The sequence below is a fragment of the Triplophysa rosa genome, linkage group LG19, assembly GCF_024868665.1.
Source record: "Triplophysa rosa linkage group LG19, Trosa_1v2, whole genome shotgun sequence".
Taxonomy (NCBI): Eukaryota; Metazoa; Chordata; class Actinopteri; order Cypriniformes; family Nemacheilidae; genus Triplophysa; species Triplophysa rosa.
In genome coordinates, this window is record NC_079908.1 from 15,912,338 (window position 1) to 15,934,463 (window position 22,126).

The window sequence follows — 22,126 nt, forward strand, 5'->3', positions numbered from 1 at the left end:
TTTTCTCATTAGCCTATATAAACCATAGTTTAAACTTAAATATAATTACAGGTAGCTAAAAACAGGTAGTACAAATTGTAATTAGAATAAAAGGTTTGTAAGATAAAGAACTCTCTATAGGCTAAATTACTGTGGTTTTAATATTTATTTAATATTTTGTTTTACCTTCATGCTTAATAATTCTGTTTGCAAAGTCTTTGTAAAATAAATTAAACGCAATACAAGAAATATACAGGAAAGATATTTATTAACTACACAAAAAAATCAGTTAGCGAAAACTATTTCAAAAACCATTGCCTAAACAACGTTTAAAGCACAGGACTTTTAAGCGTTCATTGTTCTTCCCAAACCAAAAAAGCGTGAAACGATAAGAGAAACACAGGAACAAACAGCGCCTTTTAAAAATCTGCGATGGCCTTTGTAAAATCCTACGGCGCCCTCATGTGGTCATTCAGAATCTTGCAGCCAACTAAGACGACTTTTATTGCAAAACTGTAAAACGCAAACACTTAAATTGTGTGTACGCTTTTCCTGCACAGTTTTCACAAATACAAAATATGAATGCAATGTTATGAGTAATATTATAGCCCGTATGGGTACAAGGTTTTAGCAAAAGGAAAAGTATAGCCTAAAACAAGTGTCATTGTAGGTTGAGGTTATTTGTAAAAGTACAACGCTCACGGGATTGTTGATAAACTGCAAAAACACATGATGAGAAACCGCAACCAGCTAATTAAAGCCATAATTTCTAGCATCAAATAACCTCCAGCATTTAAGAATTAGAGTAGACATTTCTATGAAAAATGCATGTCAGTATAATTGGTCATTTAAGTGTAATCACATATATATGAAGTAATAAAGCTATTTTTAAATCTGCATTTTCAGGACTAACTATAACTGCATACAAAATAAGTATATGTGTGTGTTTTGCATACATATGTATTCACATTATTTTGAAAAAAGTTCAGAAACTGGAAAATAAATTACTTTTAAGAACAGGTCTAACACAACAAAATAATTCCTCAGATGCAACACCACGTGATTCAAATCAAAGATGAAAGGTAGTTTTGTGATCTGTCAGGTCAACTTTTTTGTCAAGTCCACTTCATTTGTGGAATGTTGTGCGAGGCGAAACGGAACAAAAGTCCTTAAAGGAAATAACTTCTAATGTGTCCCACACTGACAATATCCCAAAATAAAGTCAAACTCAATCCACATCACATCTAATATAATAGCTTCACATTGTAACTCAGGCTGTAAAAATTGTAAGTTAAGCAGCTTTTAAACAGCAGTGTTAAAAGAGTAATTCACCAACAAAATTAAAATTAAGTCATTGTTTTCTTTCTTTTATGCAATTCTTAGCCCTTTCGACTTTATTCTGTGGAACAAAAACAATTGTTCATACTAATCGAGCATGTTAGCCAATAAAACTGACAAAAACAAAGTGCCCCAAAGCTTCCAATAACCAATTATAACTTGTGAATAAAAAAGTAGTTTCTTAAACTTTTGGAGATGTGATCCCTATGAACATATATTATTGATTAATAAATATTTAAAATACCTTTTTTGTGCAACAGAAAACATGACAGAACATAAAGTGTGACAGAACATTCACTGTTATGTGAATTGTCATTTCAAGGTCAAGCAGCCGGTCAATAAGTATCAAATGCAGAAGAGAATCAAAAAGAATGATAAAGTTCACAGTTACAAATCTGCCAGCATCGCCCTACTGCAAGTTAAACTCGGTGCTTACAACACATTAATACAAAATACTGCACTTTTTTATTTTCTGACTTTTACTAGTAAAATTATCCTCACAAAATCTAAATGAAATGACAACCAACATTATCCTCACCCAGCCTGTTTTAAACCTTAACCCAAATATAAAAACCTCTCTGGATCCCCAACTGTGTAGTGCTTAACACAGGTGTGTTATGTATAGAGACTCTTAAAGAGAGTTAGAGAAGTGTAATGGAGTGCCACGAAGAGTAACAGAATGCGTGTATACTCAGTTTTTGCTGCGTCTCTTTGCCTTTGGTCTGGGCACGGACTGTATCACTTTGGTTTTCCTCCTCAACACCCTCATGTCAATCACCGGTGGCTCCTCCTCTTCTTCAGAGTTGTGTTCGGGAGCCTCGTCTTCCTCTGTGCTGCCCTTCTCCTCTTCTGCGCTTGTGAGCTTCTCCTCCTCTTCCTCCTCCAGCTCTTCTTCTACCTCCTCTATGACCGCAGCTTTGCTCAGTCTGCTGGATGTGCGTTTTGGAGTTGGAGGTACAGGCTTGCTCCTGCCTCCTCTGAGAACTCGAACATCAGGAGAATCGGAAGTTTCTTCTGAGCTTTTTTCTTCTTCCTTCTCATCTTCCGTGGTGGTGGCGGTAGTGTTCTCCTCTTCGTTCTGTTCATCTTTGTCGTTCGTCTCTTCTTTTTTGGTGTCCTCAGACTGGCTTTCCACAAGTAGTTCACAGTTGGCCATCTCGTTTTGGCTCACAGTTGGCTCCTCTGTCTCCATGATGGCTTTCTCTTCCTGCTCTCCTTCAATAGGAACACCAGAAGCCTCTTCCACTGAATTGTCTAGTGGAGAGGATGATGGATCCTCTAATGTCTCACTGTCTTGCTGCACACATTCACCTTCCTCCATGTCAGCTAGGAGGACTGGGGCCTCAGAGGACGCCTCAAAAACTGCCTGGGGCTGATCTACATCCTTGGCTACTTCTTTTTCCTGTGCTTCTTCAACCACAGGAGCTACCTCCTCTTCTGGTTCCTCCTCAACTGCAGAAGGTACATCTTCTTCCTGTTCTTCTTCAAGTGCGCGAGGTACTGCCTCTGGTTCCTCTTCAACTGCAGAAGGCACATCTTTTTGCTGTTCTTCTTCAACTGCGGGAGCTACTTCCTCCTCTGATTTCTCCTCAACTGCAGAAGAAGCTTCCTCTTCTTCATGTTCCTCCTCAACTGCTTCCTGTTTTCCCTCAGAAACAAGCTCCACCTCTGCAGTCGGCTCCTCAGATTGCTCTGGATTATCGATAACATCCTCCTGCAAAAGACAGATAAAAGGGATCATTCATCCACAAAGTAAAAAATGCTGTTATCATTTATTCTTTTTTTTCTGTGGAACACAACCTTGCAAAATACCACTAAAACATGTTTCAAAATATCTTCTTTTATTTTAGTTTACTAAAATTAAATCTTTCAAAACATTTCTGTTCATTGAAATCAAATAACATTATTGGAAAAACTTAACTAAAGGAAAAATTGAATGTTGCCTAAAAATTTACTTTGAAATAAATTTAAAGCACTAAAATTATAACAATAAACACAAATGAATTAATATTATATAGCAACATAAAAAATAAACAAATACTTTATAAAATGACAAAAGCATGTACCAAAATTGCTAAAACTTTAAAAATAAAAGCTAATTTAAAATATGAATAAAACTAAAATCAAAACTATAATAAATCTGGTATTTTGTCCATACAATGAAATTTAATAAGGGTCGGTATTGTTTGGTTACCAACGTTCTTCAAAATATCTTCTTTTGTGTTCCGCATAAAAACGAAAGTCAACATGGGGGTGAACTAGGCTAGACCATCTATGTTCACTAATTTTGTTGAAAGGTTCTGCATCACAAATAAATGAGATCTCTCATTGAAAGCATGGATGAAACAAGCAAACACGTAACTGCACAACCTTAACTTGACACTTACTAATACTAATTGTATAATACACAACATTTAGCTGACATGTCAATCTAAAAATGCATAAAAATTTGTAACAAAACAGTAAACCTTTTCAACAGGAGCCTCCTGTGATTCACTCTCTCCCTCTTGTTCCATCATCTCTTCCTCAGCAGGTCCATTCTGGTTGACAGGTTCGGCCTCTAGAGAGCACTCCTGACCACTCTGGACATCCTCCGGTGTGTCTGTTGAACCCTCCTCCTTCTCTGCCATGCTGTCACTCAGTTTTCCATTTACCTTTGACACATTCACAGGGAAAAAGCTATAAATATCTGCATCTGTGAGTGCATACAGTATGTATTTGCATGTGTCAACAAAACAAAATTTGCTTATGGGCCCTTTTGCTCACAGTGCCGCAACTGTCTAATGAACCAAAAACAAAGGACAGTGTTGTGTCTAGTAGGGGTCAAACAGGTCCCCATCTCTAACCGGATTTTCAGGTTCTGCCATAATCTCATCAGCTTGAACAGAGCTTGTTTCTTCCTCTCGTTCTCCTTCAGTTTCTCCATCTGCAGCGTCTTTAGCTTCAGGTACAACAGCATCAGGTTCCACAGCATCTGGTTGCACCTCAGTTTCTTCTTTGGCTGATCTAATGCCAAAATACAGGTTTGAGCTCAAACGACAAGTTAATTTTTATATTGATGCACAAAAGTGAAAAAGAACTTGTTTGATCGCTGTACACATATAAGCAGTTTTAAAGACCTGTTGATTTTTTCAGGTGGGTTCTCTCCGGCGCTCTCGTCCGGTTCCTCCCTCAGTCGTTTCTTCTGTTTGTGACCGCTGCTACGGGTGCACGTGGATACGGGCAATTCGACTATTTCTACAGGGAGAGAGACAGAAAATAGACTTGAATGGCCAATTTTACAATTTCTAAACGTATGTTTTTAGAACACAAAATTCAAACCTTCTGCTACTTTAAGATGTTTGTTGACTGCGACCACCTCTTCCTGAAAAAAAAGAAAACGATTCATTTTAACTGGCTAAGTTCAATAAGTTTTATACGTGCAACAATGAAGATGGTATAGATTTGACAAAGATACTAAAACCCTTTCCAAGTTGCATTCCTTCAAACCACCATCATCTTTAAATTTACCGTGATGTCCAGGCAGCTCTCCTCGTTCATCTCCACCTCATTCATCTCCACCTCATTCACGACAACTTCTCCATTTTTGTTGTCATCTGCCACCCATGAGCTGTGGTTGCCTTTATGGAGACACAAACAATAAATAGTACAGTGTTTTACTTCCCAGCAGAGAGATGCTATAACCGAAGGTTTTACATGAACACAAGAGCGTCATTGTTTGTCGGCAGAGGTGCAAATGCTTACATCTTAGTGCAAGAGAGGCAAGTCTGTTCGCCACTTTGGCTTTCTGGTAGGGCCCTCCGACTCCTTCCACCTCCCACAGCAGATCCACGTCGGCAGGGTATGTGCTCAGATACCGACTGCATACTGAGGACAGAAGTGTTACATACATGATGCACATAAAGTGAGCCTGAACATTATTTGGATAGACGAATGTCTCTGCATTAAAGTGATAGTTCACCCAATGTCATGAATTACTCACTCTCTAGTTGTACCAAACCTGTATAAATTTCTTGGTTTGGTTGAACACAGAGAAAGATATTTGGACGAATTCTTGTAACCAAACAGTTCTGGAACCCCATTGACTGACTACCATAGTAGGACAAATGACAATGGTAGTCAAAAGTGCCCCAGAACTGTTTGCTGTCCTACATTCTTCAAAATATCTTCAAAAATTATAAAATAATTTTTCCTACTATTGTAGTCAATGGGGTCCAAGAACTGTTTTATCACAATCATTCTTCCTCTGTATTCATTAGAACAAATTTTTAGACAGAGCCAAAACACTCCAGGGGAAACTGAACTTCCTACGTAACAATATATGCTTCAGCATATCGCAGCAAGTACGAAATAGGCTTGTGTTACCACTTAAAAAAAAAAAATTCACTATAATGCATGAGGCTACACACACAACAAGTTAAAATTAAAGTAAATATAAAGTGAAGCAGGTTTCTCACTTCTTTGCATGGCCTGTGTCAGGGGGTATTTCAAGCCCAGTTCATCATCTTTAAAAGAGTCCACAAAGTCTTCCAACATCTGCAATCCATGACCGTTACCACGGTGATCCTTCCGCACAAATATTGAATCCATGACAGGAAGTAGGTAGCACTGGCTCACAAAGCTGTTGCACAAACTACCTGCAGATGAGGACAAACACAGCAGAAATAAACATTCTGCGTAACGGTCTCATAACCTGAGAAAACTGTCCATTTTCCAGACTCTCTTTAAGGGATGACATACCTTTAGATTTGACCGAGTGGAAGCCCACCGCCTCTCCATTCTTCCAGAGGATTTTGGCGTAGTCATCTTCTGCATGGCACAGGAACGGCACCTCGTTCAAAGCCATCTCCCCTGTCCGGTAAATGATGCGGTTCAGGACATATAACGCAATCCTCTCGCCCACAGATCTCACCTGCCCAAACAACAGCACATGTATAAAATGGTGCACAAAAGAAAATCTATGTAGTCAAATCTATTTTGGCCGGCTGTCTTGGCAATGTTTTGTCATCTGTGTGTAGCTCAAATCGCACTTATAAACTGAATTATAGTGGTCTTCATTCATTTCTAGGAGTGGCCCAATGTACAGTGCAATCCAGCATTATAGAAAAGCTAGAAAAATAACATTCCCGTAGAGGAAAACCAGTCTGTTCCACAGGATATTACAACACATGCAGCCTGCAGCAGAATACACCAGATCTGCCTTTGCAGTTTTCAGCATGATCAAAAAACACGAGAGCATTGAGTTCTTAAGCATGAAAAGGAGAGGAAAAACAGACATGTTTGATTTGCTATGAAAATTTCATGACCTTGTTCTGGTGTATTATGAAAGCAGTATGTGTTCAAATCAGGGAGCTCGAGTCAAAGACGCACTGATAAAACACAAAACTTCTGCTCCTTTCTATAGCCAAAGCTCCTCATAAAACCCTTTCACTACAATTAAGCGTTTACAAACACAAACACACACAAACCAAATTCTTATTTTTACATTACAAAATAAAAGACTACTGTCAATGTGCTTGCACAGACTCAAAGAAAATGTCAAAATTTGACTTTTCTATTAATTTGACTAGCTCAACCGGTAGAGCAAGCTGATAAATTTGTGCACGGTGAATCACTTCAGATAAACCGCCTGCCAAACGCAAAAATATGTGAACCTCTGATATATATCAATCTTTAATCACCTTTATAAGGCCTTCTCTTGCAGGATCCGAAGTTCTGAGAGCATCTTCCACTGTGTACCACTGGTCAGCCAAAAACAACGCCACAGCTATGAAATAGTGACCAAAAAGAAACGGGATAGTAAATCAATCAGAACAGTGAAATAAAATGATATTTGAGGTATAGTTTTACAGAGAGGATAGACAAAGAGTTACCTGTGAACTGGTCCTCGGGAGCAAACAGAGCCAGGACTTTGTGTTTGAGGTTTGCTCCATAGAGAGGAACAAAGCCAACATTGGCAGGACTGATCTGGATCTACATGAGCCAGTAATAAAAACATTTTTATAGAGTTACAGGGTTACATCACCAGTTAATGGCCGTCCTTTGCAAACTGTCTTTTTACAACATGCAGGGAAGTCAACAGGCTTGTTGTGTGTGTGTCAATGATCTTTATTAATATGAATTACTTGTGACAAAGTTGTTTTTTGCTGCAATATATTCAGTGTTATCTAAACTCTGTGCTGTGTGCGAGTGTTGTTGTTGTTACCTTTCTTGCGCTGGGCAGGGTAAGGTATTGTGTGTGATCTGGTCGGCTGTAAAGCAGTTTGTTCATGTAGCTCTGGGCTGAACTTTCCAAGTCCTCATGTCTCCCGGACACCAACAAATCTACAGGGAACTCCATCCCTACAGGGGTCAGAGGTTACAAAAATATCACTTTCATCAGGGTTTTTCCTGGCTCAAAATGAGGCGGAGGTGGTGCCATCCTCATCTTGTACACACGCGTAGGCCTACCATACCTTTTAGTGGCTTAACCAAAGTGACTTTGAGTTTGACATATTAAAAGTTCTAATAAAATTAGATACAAATGACAATGATTAAGTTATATAAAACATTACTTTTATTCAACCAAACAGAAATGTTTTTTTTATCAAATAAAGCTTTCTTATCATTTTCAACTAACTTTTCAGCCCACAATAGCCAACTGAATTAACCAGTCTTTCTAAATGAGCAAAGCTCATTCACATCTTGCATTCTCTGTGGTTCATAAGTTCTAATAGAATTAGATGAAAATGACAATTATTAAGTTATATAAAACATTACTTTTATTCAACCAAACAGAAATGTTTTTTTTATCAAATAAAGCTTTTTTATCATTTCAACTAACTTTTCAGCCCACAATAGCCAACTGAATTAACCAGTCTTTCTAAATGAGCAAAGCTCATTCACATCTTGCATTCTCTGTGGTTCACTTTAAATGATTCAATGATCTCTTATATTCGCTAATGACTGAAAAGTTCAATAGTTTAAATGAATCTGTTCAAATGAGTCATTCGTGTGCGAGTCGTTCTGCGTTCATACTGGCGAACTCGCTGTGTACAGTATACGCCGATTCAGCGATCCAACTGCACAGCTAAAGACATTACAATGTTAATTTAATAAATTTCAAGAAATTAAACGTACTTGGATGCAAAACAAACAGCCGTGAAACACAGGCTGGCTCTTGTTCTGCGACTCTTTTTAGTGCCTCAGTGTGCTGATAACGAAACAGCGCCTCCACTGTGGCGTAATGTCGCAACTGCAGTTACAAATGACAGTCTGATAAATGCACACAGCATTTCTTGTGAAGACTCGCAACATAATTTTGGCGAGAGCCTGAGGCGGCACAACATTTGACAGAGGCGGCCGCCTCCAATTTCTCTATGCAGGAAAAACCCTGGTCATTATCAGTATTTACAGTATGCTGTTTTACAAAATAAATACTTTTGTGAGGGCTACTGCTGATTTGCAACATTGCGGTCACAGACGACCTTTCATAGTGCCCGATTACAATGTCAAGCCATATCAGTGCCCTCAAGGTTCGAAAAATGAAGCATCAAGCATAAAGACTGTAAAAGAGACGAAAGTAAGAAATTGCCTTATGGCTTTGGTGACAAGCATCTGCTAAATTAATAAATGTAAATATTTCTCAAGATAATCAACGTATAATGTCACAATTTGTCATACAACAAAAAGGGGTTTTAAGATAAGGAATTGACTCTGTATTTCTCAGCCCTGTCTTGCAGCCCTATCAGCGCAACACCTTTAGCAGGAACTATAAAACCTGTATTGGGTGTGTTTGATCAGAGCCAGTGCTGGGGGGACACGGCAGGGTTCAAATGCTCTGCCAACACAATCTCGTAAATATTTGACTAGGTGGAGAATTTGTATAAATTCATACGATCTCGTTCGTAAACATGATTTGCTTTTGCACCAGTGATGATAGGTTTAGGGGAGGGGCCTCAGTTTGGCGATTTTTGGTACACTTCACAACATGTCATCTTTATACGAATTAGCCACCTAGAAAGATAGTTACGAATTCCTGTGAGATCAGACTGGCTCTGCCGTAACATTGAACAAAAGAAGGAAACAGCACACTGTGGTAACACATCACAGAGGTAGAATTCAAGGTTATGATTAGGCTTTGTTTAGTATAAATGAAAAATCTGTGTTAAAGACAAAAAGTCAACAGGTTATGAGCTGTTTACGTGGGGTCTGTATGTGTTCATGGCTTCATGTTTCTACTAAGTGTTATTTTGAAGTCAAGGTTTTGTTTTATTAAAACGCTCGACACTGACAATTTTCTGAGAATAAACACCTCTCACATGTACTCAAAATTCCCCTTACACATGCAAATTTGACCCTTTAATTGTGCAATGTTGAGATATTAGAGGCATCTAGTGGTGAGGTTGTGAATTGCCGGCTCACTCCACCCCTCCTCCTCACTTTCGAAGCACTACGGTGGCTGACACAGGACTAAGATGTCGTGAAGTTTTCGCTTCTTTGCCAAAGGAGATAACGTATTTACAAAACGCACTCTGTAGAGCAGTTTGTCCATTCAGGGCTACTGTAGAAACAACATGGTGAATTCCATGTAAGGGGACCCGTGGTGTATGTAGATATAAACAGCTTATTCTAAGGTAATAAAAACATAGCGCTTCATTATGTAAGGTCTTTATACACCTCTGAAGATATAGTTATTAGTGCTGGGTAAAACATATCGATTCTTCGATTTTAATCGATCTTCAATTTAATGAAACAATATAGATTAGGGAAATCCCAAATCGATTCTTAATGTGTGTGCTTTAGTTCAAGGATATCTGTATTTCGCCTATCTTCCTGAAGATGTCGCAATCACTCGTGCTGATACCTTTAAAAAAAAAAAAATTCAAATAAAAAGTGGGAGAGGGGGACGGATCATGGCGGAAGCTCAAGGTAGCCAATGGACCCCAGCGCCGACTAAATTAAAGTCTGATGTGTGGAAGCACTTTATGTTTAAAGGCAATGACGGCAAAGGTGAGGTCGACAAAACAACTGTCGTTTGAAAGTTGTGCCCGCAAGAGCTACGATTTTGCAACAACACAACAAACCTACGAAACCACCTGTCGAGATGTCACCCTGACGCAATATCTGGTTCATGCGATTCTGGACAGCAACGGCTAGACGCTGCTTTTGCCTGCAAAATACAGTCAGATTCTCCTCGTGCTAAGAAAATACCTGACGCTATAGTAATGCTGATTTGCAAGGATTTACGCCCATACGCGATAGTTGAGAACGAGGGCTTTCACAATCTTATCAATGTTTTGGAGCCGAGATACGCAATGGTGACACGCAAGGAGAGTTTCAGTTACCAGCATATATACTTAAATGTGGATTCCATGCCTGCAAAACTAGCATTTTAATCTAAGCACTGATAACTAATCGATATTGAATCGAATCGAAATCGAATCAAATCGAAACCATATAAATAAGAATCGAATCGCCAATTTGGTCGCAAAACCCAGCCCTAATAGTTATGTATAATATATTGCTTTTTTGTCCATAGATATCACACAAAGCACCTTTAATGAATGAGTTAAAGAAATATAACAATATACAGATGCATTTTATTAAAACCAAGACATATATAAATTCACATTCACTGTTCAACAGTGCAGACACTATTCTGACTGTCAGAGACATCTGGCTGCTGTCCAACATTAGCTGGCCTCAATGAATCCACTACAGTCAACCCCTATCTGTGTCATGCTGACAATCAGACCGAACAATAACGTGCACATACACATACATGCTGCTCACTGTTAAAAAAACTATTTGTTCTGTTCAGTCTTAAAAGGTACACAAGTCAGATAAAAACATTAAAAACCATTTCATTTAAAGAAACAAAAAAGTACAAAATTACCATTAAACCTAGACTGCCACAATTATTTTATATATTGTTCGTTTTTCCATACAAACTGAATTCACAGTCACACACAACAGTCTTGGTCCTCACAACCCAACCATCCCCCATCACGTTCAGGATTCCTTCAGTGGACTGCATGTATCCAGAGCGGCTTCCAGCCGTGCCTGATGGGGTAGTGATTTTCCAAACATTGCCGTGATTGTTCTTTAACTCCGACCGGGTATGACACGTCAACTTCTTGCTTAACCAGCGATTTGATTTTAAGGTTACACTATGTGTTTTCCTAACAGGAAGGGAGTAGTGTAGGTTTATAACTAGGTCCAACATTATGAAATGCCTTTACTACTTTGATTTAAAGGTCCTCTGAATAAAATATAGCGGCATCTAGTGGAATTAAAATGCTCGACATTGACAATCTACTGAGAAAAACACCTCTCAAATGAACTCAAAATTCCCCTTACACAATTTCACCCTTTAAATTAAAATGTGAAGATTTTAGCGCCATCTAGCAGTGAAGTAGCGAAATACAACCAACGGCTCACTCCACCCCTCCCTTTCGAAGTACTACAGTCAGTGTAGGGCTGGGCGATATTGACCAAAATTCATATCTCTGTATTTTTTTGATGAAAGGCGATATCCGATATGTATATCGATATTTTCTATAAAGTGGAATAAATGTTTACTAGCAAGTCAAAGCCTCATGTGAGATGTCACAATAACCTATATTAAAATGGCTTGTGAAAAGAAATTCAATGACAGGGTTTTTTCCCTATTTGAAAACATACACAAGGTTTTTCCTGGCTCAAAATGAGGCGGAGGTGGTGCCATCCTGATCTTGTACACACACACACGTAGGCCTACCGTACCTTTAAGTGGCTTAACCAAAGTGACTTTGACCTATTAAAAGTTCTAATAGAATTAGATGAAAATGACAATTATTAAGTTATATAAAACATTACTTTTATTCAACCAAACAGAAATGTTTTTTTTATCAAATAACGCATTTTTATCATTTTCAACTAACTTTTCAGCCCACAATAGCCAACTGAATTAACCAGTCTTACTAAATGATCAAAGCTCATTCACATCTTGCATTCTCTGTGGTTCACTTTAAATGATTCAATGATCTCTTATATTCGCTAGTGACTGAAAAGTTCAATAGTTTAAATGAATCGGTTCAAATGAGTCATTCATGTGCGAGTCGTTCTGAACACAACGTGCGTTCATACTGGCGAACTCTCTGTGTTCAGTATACGCTGATTCAACGATCCAACTGCACAGCTAAAGACATTACAATGATGTACGTCATGTTGATTTAAGAAATTTCAAGAAATTAAACGTACTTGGATGCGAAACAAACATCCGTGAAACACAGGCTGGCTCTTGTTCTGCATCTCTTTTTAGCGCCTCAGTGTGCTGATAACGAAACAGCGCCTCCACTGTGGCGTAATGTCGCAACTGCAGTTACAAATGACAGTCTGTAAATGCACGCAGCATTTCTTGTGAAGACTCACAACATAATTTTGGCGAGAGCCTGAGGCGGCACGACATTTGACACGACAATTTCTCTATGCAGGAAAAACCCTGCATACAGCTGCACACCACTTGTTTAAAACATGTAAATTGAGGGGGCCGTCCAGTTCGCGCGCAGAGCGAGAGTGCCCTGCTCACTCTGCGCATGGGTACTGCGCATGTCAGACGCCACAGAGCCGCTTCAAGTTGAACACACCCCATATCGATATTAACGATATTGTCTAATCCCGCATCGCGTTGAAAAATATATCGATATATCTTAAAAATCGATATATCGCCCAGCCCTAAATCAGTGTTGCCAGATTGGGCGGGTTCCAGCCAGATTGGGCGGGTTCCTGCCCAATTGGGCTTCTTTTGAACGGGTTAGACCGGAGAAAAATGCATTGGGCGGCTGGACAAAATTTGGGCTGCTTATGAAATTAAAAACCCGCACAAGCAGCTTGCCTTTTCTTTGCTTTTGATTAGTCAAGTTATTTCAAAACGTTCGAAAATAATGTGTAGCGCAGTCATAAACACATTATTCCTTAACACAGCCCTTATTGGTTCAGTTTAACCAATCAGGTCTGGGATAGGGAGACCTCACCTCAATCAATCTACAGTTGAGATCATGTGATGGCTTATGAGTGATGGGGTTTTGGTGCGATAAAGGACCAGATTTTGTATATTGAAGCGATCGCAATGCCAAAGTGACCCAAATATATGTTGCACGGTAGGGGAAGTAACTCAAATCTCACAACGTGGATTACACATGTGGTGACAGACGACTCGAAGACTTTGTAAATATAACTATAACTGAATTCACAGCAGTTGAATGATTTAATAAAAATCTAACTGAATATGGGATTCTAATAACGTTACTTCTGTTCATCATACTCGTCCTTGACAGCTGCTGGACTTGCTAAATTTAGCATTATATGTTCTGCAATATATACTTCACGAAAGACGTACTGTAGTTCTGTCAGATGTTAAGGCAACTCTCAAAGGTAAGCGCATTATTGTTGCTGCTGTTCTTTTTTTGTTCTGTTGTATGTATCAATGAATTGCACATTTTTGGCTGCNACTGAATATGGGATTCTAATAACGTTACTTCTGTTCATCATACTCGTCCTTGACAGCTGCTGGACTTGCTAAATTTAGCATTATATGTTCTGCAATATATACTTCACGAAAGACGTACTGTAGTTCTGTCAGATGTTAAGGCAACTCTCAAAGGTAAGCGCATTATTGTTGCTGCTGTTCTTTTTTTGTTCTGTTGTATGTATCAATGAATTGCACATTTTTGGCTGCCGTGGTGTGTGCATGAAGTTCATGAACGAGTGGAAAATGCCTACTCAGCTTTCCGAATGCGATTAATTATAGTGGGCACTTTTTGCACAAAATGTGCTTATGAGGGTTAAGTCATTGATTAATTTCTTGATTGTGAGCGGTTTCTGGACATATTAGTCATATTTTCTAACTCTCTTTAATGCTACGTTTGATCCGTTTGACCTGTTTTCCTGGTTTAATTATATTTTTTCAACTTGTCATAGTTCATTTTAAGGAGATAAAATTGTCATTATCATCGTTAATAGACATTGCAATACATTTCTATTGCGTTATTTTGGAGTTAAAATTTGGGCTGGTTTTTGTTGGAGTGGGCGGGTTTTATTGAGCCTTTGGCCTGGAAATTGTCCACCCAATCTGGCAACACTGACTACAGTGGCTGACACAGGACTAAGATGTTGTCACGTTTTCACTTCTTTGCCGAAGGAGATAAAGTATTTACTAAACGCGCTCTATAGAACAGTTTGTCCGTTTAGGGCTACTGTAGAAACAAAATGGCGAATTCCATGCAAGGGGACCCGCAGTGTATGTAGTAGGCTTGTGCAATTAATAGAAAATAATTGTAATCGTCAATTTTGGCCTTCAACAATTACAAAAACAAAATAATCGATGTAAAACGATTATTGTGCCGCATTCCATTTTGCAAGGATCATCTCTTTTCTTGTGGTATAAATCCACAGCGCACCCCCTTCCTGAACAGTTCTTCAGCTGTGCTATTTCTTTACATTTATCTTTCAGTTGAATTCACAGTTTATTTTTCTATGTTGTTTTAAAACTTAGTGAGTAATCATGTTAAATAATCAGGATCTCAATATTGGCCAAAATAATCGTGATTATGATTTTTGTCATAATCGAGCAGCCCTAGTATGTAGATAGAAATAGCTCATTCTAAGGTAATAAACACATAACGCCTCATTATGTAAGATCTTTATACACCTCTGAAAACATAGTTATGCATATTATATTGCATTTCTGTCAACAGATCCTCCAAAATATTACATACAGCGCATTTAACGCTATGAGAACAAGTAACGCATGAGTCAAAATATTAAACATGAACTGAAGCTTTGGAATTAGCTAAAGGCAAGAAAAGCATTGATGTTTAGTGGCACATGTTGCATAACATCTGTCAACAGGAAAACTAAATGGCCCTGGACACAGAGAACACGCTCTTTACTCTCATTATAGAGCGTATAGAACATGCTCAGCAGATGAGGAAATACTCTCAGGCAAACACAGAGAGGTCTTTGTCCGTTAGACACAAATGCATGAACACATGCACACGCAGGACATTTTTTTATCTAAGAATGAACATATGGAGCCCAGCATTCCAAAACACCAGTGTTCTCCTTATGGCCAAAATAAATGTAACCCCCATTCGGAGTAAAACCAGCCCTCCAAGATTAACTACTATCCTGGTTCTCCAGCTAGTCATGGTTCACGGGGGTCATTTGAATCTATTCTTGTCACCGGTGTAAAACCACACAAGCAAAGCAGATAAGAAAGCCAATTATCCTCATGCATCTGGAGGCGGTGTTCTAAGTGCACGTGAATGTGAAGTCAGGTTGATCCGAGTCTCGGATAAATTGTATATGCAAAACAAATAACAAAGATTTATTAAAAGATTCTGTTAAAATGATTTATTTCTGCTGTACATCTCAGATCTATATTACATAACCAATTCCTATGCTCTATTTACTATTCCCTTAAAGAGATAATTCACCCCAAAATAAAAATTCTGTCATCATTTATTCACCCTCATGTCGTTCAAAACCTGTACATGACTCTTTCTTCTGTGGAACACAAAAGATATTTTGAGAAATGTCTCAGTTGTTTCGTGTCCATACAATGGAAGTCAATGGGGACCAATATTTGGTTACCAATGTTATTCAACCCTTTTTGTGTTCTACAGAAGAAAGTCATACAGGTTTGGGATGACAAGAGGGTGAGTAAATGATGTACCTTTTTATTCCAATTAATATCCTGGAACAAATGGCTAAATGAGGACACTGGCCCAGTCATCTGCACTGAATAGGGAACAGCTTGATTGTGACACACAAGTGGACAGTAATGTTGGTGTGTGTGTGTGTACCACAACTCTCCTTACATAACCAGTGAGTCAATTCAATGTTGTGCTCTCACACACACAACCAGTTATGTCTACTAGAATTAGCAGTCCAGCACACAAAGACAATCCTCCTGAAACATGACAGTTGAACTTCTGTCAAGGATAATCAACACTAATCAAAGGCCATCACTGCAACATATATTTCACAAGTACTTGCATGCAATTTCAACTTGTCATTAAATGTATAGCCGAATTTCTCTCAAGGTTGAATTCACACAGGTATATGATGCCTGTCTCAGATCTGCATTAAAACAGTATTATAAAACCGTCCAAATCTTTAAATTCAATTAAATTCCAATTAAAAATGTAAGCTGAAATTTTGCAATTCAAAGGAGAGTACAAGTTATCGTTCTTGGGACTACTATATTGCAGGCAGTTCATTCACTACAAAATTGAAGGATGCGTGTTTAAAAAAACATTATGTTCTGGAAAGGAGGTGGGAGTTTTTTTAATTCTAGTGCTGGATTGAACTGGTTTGGGCAACGAGACACAATCTGACCATTCAAACGTTTATTCAAATGTTTAGCTCATAGTTTTTATTTGAACTAACCCGTATTTTAATAATTGTTATTAGTGGTGACCACACAAATCATTCATCTTAAACTATTGCACATGGATCACAATATCTTTATATACAGAGAATCTAAACATACCTGACTACCACCAGCTAATAAATAAAATGGCGTCATTATGTTTCTGCTTTGATAAACTATGCTATGGCTGGTATACCTAAGGTTGACTTGACAACAAAAGTTATTCATTTCCAGTTTAACATCCCATTTCATGTAAAATCCAAATTCTGAATCTGATAACTCTAAAGTCTCTAACTTTTATGGGACTCCCGTCCTCTCCCTCTCTTTGTTCTCAATCACATTTTGTTCATGGGGACAACATGTTCTCCTTGTATGGGGGAGCACTTCTGACCACCTTAGGCTCTAAACTCAAACTACACTGACTGGGTTCCTTTTAATGAAAAGTTATTAAAACCAGATGTTTCTAAGTAGAAAACGAGCAATGTCACAAACAATACGTTTTTGGTACTGTCTGTGTAGTAGATTTAACGTTAAAGAGTGCAGAGAGTTTCAGACCGAGGGGGTGTGTCAGAAAACGTCACCAAGAAAAGCCATTACATAGTATTTAAAGACACCTATTATGGGATCAAATTCAAAGTATAACCAGTCTAAATAAGTAACGTTAAGATCCTTGAGTCCGGACATGAGCACCGGGTCACTTTATTGCACGAGTTGTTGTAAATTCAATTTCAGAAACGTTAGATCCAGAAATGAGAAAGTTTCGTGAAGCTGCTGTACTGAGTGCGCACGCTCATATCTCACCCAATCTTTGTGCACATTTCAACCGCTTCTTGATTTAACAAATTGTCTGTATTATGCAATATTTCAGTTCCTAACAGCAGATGAACGCTGTAATATCGTTATCGTTATTTAATATCTGATATCAAAACAGATATAAATGCGCTGGGCCGTGCCAGTCCGGTTCGCTTTCACAACACTTACAAGCGAGAATAAACCCTCGAGCATGCGTGTCATTGGAAGAAAACAGCTGACTCACCTTCACCCTGCTTTCGAAATTATTTTGTGTGCTTTGTATCTCCTTTGCGTGGTTCGTTTAAGCAAAACCACCTATTAGAGCGAAACACCCGCTTGTTGTTAATAACGTCAGGTCGGGGTCTCGAGGACGCGCTCAGCGCTACGCACGCACGCACCGTGGAGCTGCTGGATCTACGGAATGTGAGAGGTCTCAAACGTGTCCACGTGAAGGATTTGAAGAAATGATTCTCCTGTGAAATTATAAGTCCTGTGTTTATATGTTTACAAGTTAAATAGAATAGAAAAGAATCGAAACCATCACAGACATTTTATTGTTTAATAAGTCTAATAATAATGGGATTGTTTAAATAGTAGCTATAATGGTCTCTAACTGGTCTATGTTGAGTTCATTTTGTGGGATGTTATCAGGGTGGATGAAACCAATAAAACACCATTAAAACCATACTGGAATAAGGACCTAAATTGTGGGCTTTAATGGTAAACAGCGTATGTTCATCATATGTATTTGTAATAGAAGCTATTACAATTAGTATTATTTTTTGTTCCACCATGATAGGAAAATACTATTAGCCTATTTATATTATTCTCATCCTATCCTAAAAAATCCTTTTGAAAATAATAAATATAAATATGGTATGGCAGCAGCGCAAAAGTAATAATAATTGTATTTTGGGAAACATTGGCTTGCCTCGTATCATGTGTGGCTTGTGACATATAAGTAGATGAGGAGAAGTTTGCTGGGGGAGGGGTAAAATAGGAATTAGCTTTTCCCTCTGCCATGGGCAATGGGATATGAGAATATTTCTTTTAGAGGCGTTTATATCCACCCTGAAGTTGGCACCCCATATTATTAAATAATCCCAAACTACACCTTTGTGGCCCAAAACATTCGGTGTTATATTAAATGTTATCATTTTATAATGTTGAACACAACATAACATTCACTGAAAAAAGAACTAAAAGTTGTTAATATGGTTGTACTTCAGAAAAAACGTATAAAAATAAAAATCAGCTTGACTATACAGAAACATATGTAACATGTAATGTTTGGGATACAATGTTTACATGCAATGTTAAGCATTTTTACACATTACCACACTGTTGTGTGTTAAATATTACATTAACAGAACTAACAATTTAATTAACAACTGTCCAAATGAATTTCCAAAAGTCACAATGAAAAATATATATAATTTTAATGTAATTTTGACCTTCCCCATTTTCCTAAAAGCCTCTCTTCTAAACATTCAGTAAGAATAGGATCTGTGTTTGAGTCCACTTTATTAGCAAACCAGTGACCATAGTTTAGGAGCCATCTGAGCTCAGCAACACCATAAACACACACAAGCCCGTATGTGCTTTCCAGTGCAGGGTGGGTAAAGAATATCTTCAAAAGCCAACCATTTCACCAGGCGAGTTTTACTTGCCTGTTCCGTGATGTCGGGGACAGATCTCATCACCTCTCCTGGTACTCCCGGCACACGAACCAGAGTTGCCCAAAAATGTTCATCGGGTGAGTATGTGTCCTCAGACCAAACCAAGAAATCTCTTGCTAGAGGACTCCGCTGAACAAAAAGTGCAAATTCCCTTGAGAGTGTAAAGTACGCACTGCCCACAAACATTTCTATGTTGTGAGGTGGAGGAGGTTTCTTTTTAAAAGTTTTGTGAGGCGACTTATAGTATTCAGATATGTTATTTTTAAGGGCATGATGAAAACTCCAGCGCCGTATCTTCATGCCAGGCTGTTTGGTTTCCACCATGTTCCTGCCTTTAAGCATCTTTAGATCTGACACCAGCTCAGCGTTCGTCCGCAGTGGAAAGTCCTGACCACACAGGTTGATGACATACTTCCACTTGACCTCAGACTCCAGGAGATCAGACAGGCAATTGAGATCCGCTTTGAGGCGTGAGATGCCTGCATACTGCACCCTCTCCAGCTTTGAGGCGATGAAGACGTTAGGGAGGCAGCGGGTCAGTCCTTGCATCGCTGATTTAAAGTCATCTGAAGACTTCTGGTCATAATGTATGCAATAAACATTATGTGGCATATAAATGGCCCTCAGTAACCTCTCCACTAGATCAGCATTCTTGTGAACAACCAAAGAGTAAGCAAGAGGAAACTCACGCTCAAACTCAGAGCCTTGTATCGCATCAAAACCCTCTGATACAACAAACCGATCACAGTCAGAGGTGGCGTTCGCAATGTTCATGTCAGAAGGCCCCACGTAGCTTTTGTTTTTACGGACAATTAAAGATTTTCCCAGTTCGACGGGTTCCATGTTATATATTGCCGAGCAATTAATGCCATATTTTACTGTCAGTCTTGGTCTCTTAAACAGCCCTTTTGTTCTGTGATCATCATCTTCACTTACTCCTGAAAATATGATTCCCAAAACATATATAAGGGCAATCAGAGTTACAAAGAAAAATATGATGTTTTTTGGTTTATGATGAAGCCACAATCTTCTCATTTTGTAGAAAAAAATTCCCGAAAAATGCATGTCATATGTTTGTAGCCCTGTGTAAAATATATGTAATTATATTTACATAAATATAATTTACATACAAATGTACATAGGCCTATATTTGTCATTTATTTTGCATGTGTATTGTTTTTTTCACGTACTGTATATATTGAGTGATTCTATATTTAGGGGTACATTTCAGGTCCAAAAAGTCAGGAAATCAGTATTCTTTTTTTTTTATAAATAAACTAGGTGGTTGAATAATATATCCCCTTAATGTGCAAAATAAATTATATAGCAAGCTTATGCTCTAATCTTTTTATAATAAATTAACACTGAATTGCCAACTTTGTCAACCGTTGATGGTAACACGGTTGACAGGTAACACAGTTGACAGGTAACACAGTTGACATTTCAGCCACTTTAGGGCCTTATGCAAACTGCTGACCTTGGACTAGTTAGTACATGACCTTGATTAACTTATGTTTTTATATTCTTTCTCTACATATTTATAAATATAACATGTGACGCAAGTTCAACAGAACATGTTGATAACACAGTTGACGGTCAATTAATCTACTCTATGTGCAGACAATAATATGGATAAAATATTGAAGAGGAGAAGTTATGACTTACCACACGGTCTTCAAAATTTTCTCCAAAAAAGGAAATGACATCATGTGATGTTTGACATGTGACTTTGTAACAAACCATTGCTGATTTATAGGGGGTTATATGGGGAGTAACAGGGTTGACATTAATTTCTCGGACATATAGTAAGTAAATGGATGATTGAATGTAGATGCATGAGCAAAATACTTTTTAAAACACCTTGTAAGAAATATATACAGAAACATGTATTCTAGAGCTGATCTGAAGAGCAAAACCTCACATTGACCAAATCGGACAGCACAAAAACAGCAGATTAAAGTAAAATGGATAATAGAGTCCATGGACATGACATGTACCCCTAATTGTAGAATGACTCATTATGTACTGTACTATGTAAAATGTTATTTACATACAGTAAACGAAAATGCTCATTTATATACTTACCTCACGCTGAAAGTAGGGATTGGCTGAATGTTCTCCTGGGCGGGGCTTGGGGTTCGGGGGTTCAAGAGGAAAGCGAAAGAAATATGGGTTTTATTTTGTGCGGACAATGAATGAACGTTAACTTAAAGAAAAAAGAGAAGAGAGGAAGATCCCAGAGCCCATAAATTCTAGAGGAACCAAGTGCTACATGTATACCAGGTTCTTAACACTTTTGACTCCAAGGCCCCCCACTGTATTCAACGATATGCAAAGGCCCCCTCCTTCTCACAAAAAATCAAAATTTCTACCCAATAAAATATTTCAGAGCTTCTTATTACTGTAACTGTAAATGTTAATCCAATAGAAAAATGGACGAATAATAAGAAATATCTTGGTTTTTAGTTGTTTTAAAATGTATTTCAATGCTCATTGTGTATAGTTTTAAATTATTAGTCATTCTGAGGCCCCCTTGGAAGTCAGCTGCGGCCGTAGGTAACATGTTCAAAAAACAAATTCATGATTGCATGACATTTCCTGAAAGGATGTGCTAACCATTAAACATATTTAAGTAGGTCCATCTCACCCTTAAACTCAGTAAATCTTAAAATAAAATGGGTTATTTATGTTTTCTAGTAACAAGCCTACTTTAAAGCTACAAAAATCCAACTTACCTATTATTAATGTGTCATTGTTCCCGTCAGAAAACAAAGAATGTAATGAAAAGAACAACAACTTCAGCAAATAATTGACAAAAAGTGTTGACAGAAATTCAAAAACGAAACTCAGCATACAAGCGGAAACTTGAAATACACTTCACAATGTCAATACGTCTCACACACTGTAATTTGTTGTTCATAACTTTAATGCGTTTCGGTAC

The 22,126-nt window shown here is 38.1% G+C and overlaps 1 protein-coding gene and 1 pseudogene across 2 annotated transcripts; both read right to left on the reverse strand.

The window, feature by feature from the left end:
* Positions 1-228: 228 nt before the first annotated feature.
* On the reverse strand, positions 229-22,039 carry fam169ab (family with sequence similarity 169 member Ab). 2 transcript variants are annotated; one of them, XM_057360808.1, is made up of 14 exons: positions 21,921-22,039; positions 21,271-21,315; positions 7,523-7,659; positions 7,191-7,290; positions 6,999-7,084; positions 6,058-6,229; positions 5,775-5,954; positions 5,062-5,184; positions 4,828-4,937; positions 4,639-4,681; positions 4,437-4,554; positions 4,164-4,323; positions 3,786-3,971; positions 229-3,031 (listed from the first exon to the last, which is right to left on the reverse strand). In XM_057360808.1, the coding sequence occupies exons 3-14, from the start codon at positions 7,655-7,657 to the stop codon at positions 2,009-2,011; spliced, it is 2,436 nt and encodes an 811-aa protein (XP_057216791.1). In that variant the 5' UTR covers positions 7,658-7,659; positions 21,271-21,315; positions 21,921-22,039; the 3' UTR covers positions 229-2,008. The 2 variants fall into 2 exon arrangements, with proteins under 2 accessions (XP_057216791.1, XP_057216790.1); XM_057360807.1 differs by lacking the exons at positions 21,271-21,315; positions 21,921-22,039 and adding an exon at positions 17,751-17,912.
* On the reverse strand, positions 18,730-20,220 carry LOC130570483 (beta-1,3-galactosyl-O-glycosyl-glycoprotein beta-1,6-N-acetylglucosaminyltransferase 4-like; annotated as a pseudogene).
* Positions 22,040-22,126: the final 87 nt, after the last annotated feature.

Coding starts and splice junctions, on each gene's coding strand:
- fam169ab (XM_057360808.1), bottom strand. CDS start 7,657: ATGGAGTTCCCTGTAGATTTGTTGGTGTCCGGGAGACATGAGGACTTG. Junction 3,972..4,163: donor TGGCAGAACCTGAAAATCCG/GTTAGAGATGGG, acceptor AATGTGTCAAAG/GTAAATGGAAAACTGAGTGA. Junction 3,032..3,785: donor AGGAGGCTCCTGTTGAAAAG/GTTTACTGTTTT, acceptor TGTCTTTTGCAG/GAGGATGTTATCGATAATCC.